General features: G+C 42.0%; 1 gene segment (V, D, J or C); it reads left to right on the top strand.

Annotated features, from left to right (window-relative positions):
- Positions 1 to 785: 785 nt before the first annotated feature.
- LOC118575851 lies at positions 786 to 1,280 on the top strand. The segment is given in 2 exon segments: positions 786 to 831; positions 916 to 1,280. Coding segments are annotated over 2 exon segments (411 nt in total).
- The last annotated feature ends 628 nt before the right edge of the window (positions 1,281 to 1,908 follow it).

The raw sequence follows: 1,908 nt of genomic DNA, 5'->3' as shown, positions 1-1,908 counted from the left end.
GTTGAATACTATAGTGTTTTATGAACAACTTGTCTTCCCATCCCTTACCAATGCAATAATCATATTTATGAACCTGAGATGCTCTGTGTCACATGGTATAAACAGATATAAGTGCACAGAGAAAGAAAAACTGACATAAACCAAGAGGAAGTAAAACCTAATCTCCAGGTACAGTGTTCCCTGTGAGAAGGTGAAGAGGTTGAAATCAGTCTTGTGGGGATGCTCTCAGATAAACACACGATCACATGTAACTGTGTAAGTGAGCTGCTTCCTCAAAAATTATTTCCTGGATGGATGATGAGAATGAGAAAATTCCACTGAAATCAAAACAATACATTTTTAACTGTTCCTTGAGCAGAGTTTCTGATCACTAAGAGACCCAACTCCATCAAAAATTCACTTCAGGAATTCATAGAGATCTAAAAATGCACTAGGACAGGGTACCCAGTTCTGCCTATAATGTGTGGATATAGACTCACTTAGTATAAACACTCTTAAGTTTTGCTTGTCAGGTCTGCACAGAGTGATTCATACTATTTATCATTTTTCAGGGATTGCAAATCCAGAAAAAAAACAGGAAAATTTCCTGAGTTTCCATCACCAGTTCCTCTAGGAAGCACAGGGCAAAACTCAGTCACCTGAGGGAAGAGTGGAAGCCTTGCCTGGTGCTTCCTTTTATCCTCTCAGGAATCCCTCCCAATGCAAAGCAGCCCTCAGGCTCAGGCTGAAAGCCCAGGCCTAGCTGAGGAGCCCCATCTCCTTCTCAACAGAGCCTCCAGCAGAGCATGGCTGTCCTGGTGCTGCTCCTCTGCCTGGTGAACTTTCCAAGCTGTAAGTGTGTCAGGGTTTCAGGAGAGGGACCCAGGCATGTCATCTATGGGATGTAAGACTGATGGTGATATTGTTTGTCCCCAGGTTCCCTGTGCCAGGTGCAGCTGAAGGAGTCAGGACCTGGTGTGGTGCAGCCCTCACAGACCCTGTCTCTCACCTGCACTGTCTCTGGGTTCTCATTAACCAGCTATAGTATACACTGGGTCCGCCAGCCTCCAGGAAAGGGTCTGGAGTGGATGGGAGCAATATGGAGTGGTGGAAGTACAGATTATAATTCAGCTCTCAAATCCCGAGTCACCATCAGCAGGGACACCTCCAAGAGCCAAGTTTTCTTAAAACTGAACAATCTGCAAACTGAGGACACAGCCATGTATTACTGTGCCAGAGACACAGTGAGGGAACTCCAGTGTGAACCTGCACAAAAACCTCTCTATGGAGACATCTGGTAACAATAGGGGGCACCAATGACCACTGGGATTCCTGAGGACCACAAGTAATATTCACTTCAAAATCTATTAAGTTCTGGACTATGCTGAATGAGCACCAGTTTTAATGTCAGAACTTGTGGTTTCTTCTTCAAGCCAAAGATGTCCTCTAGAGGCCCCTCTGGACTGTCATCTTATTCAACCTTGTATGTGTGCACAAATTAGAACAAAATTTTTCCCAACACACCCTCTAAGCTATCCAATTGCTTCTGATTACCAGACAGAATGGTAGCTCCTTTGATATATTTTGTGTGTGTGTGTGTGTGTGTGTGTGTGTGTGTGTGTGTGTGTTGTGTGTTTCACTTGATATTTCAAAAGGAGTCTGTAATTGTAAACTTGTTGACTTTAAGTTCCTTGAGGAATCTTGGGAATTTTTAGTAATTTGTGATTTATCCTCTTTGCCTTTGAACATGTGATGGAGAATCTGCAGCTTCCCAGAAATATTGTCATTTTCAAAAAATGGATTTGAAACAGAAATATCCATTATTTTCTTCTTCTAAACCAAAAGAACTTAAAAGAATAATCTTGGTTACCAATTGTGAAAAATTCTATTTTCAAAAATTTTCATCTTGGTAAAAATTAGTTTGCTTAT

Source organism: Onychomys torridus, unplaced genomic scaffold (assembly GCF_903995425.1).
Source record: "Onychomys torridus unplaced genomic scaffold, mOncTor1.1, whole genome shotgun sequence".
Taxonomy (NCBI): domain Eukaryota; kingdom Metazoa; phylum Chordata; class Mammalia; order Rodentia; family Cricetidae; genus Onychomys; species Onychomys torridus.
This window is presented reverse-complemented; position numbering and strand designations above follow the sequence as displayed.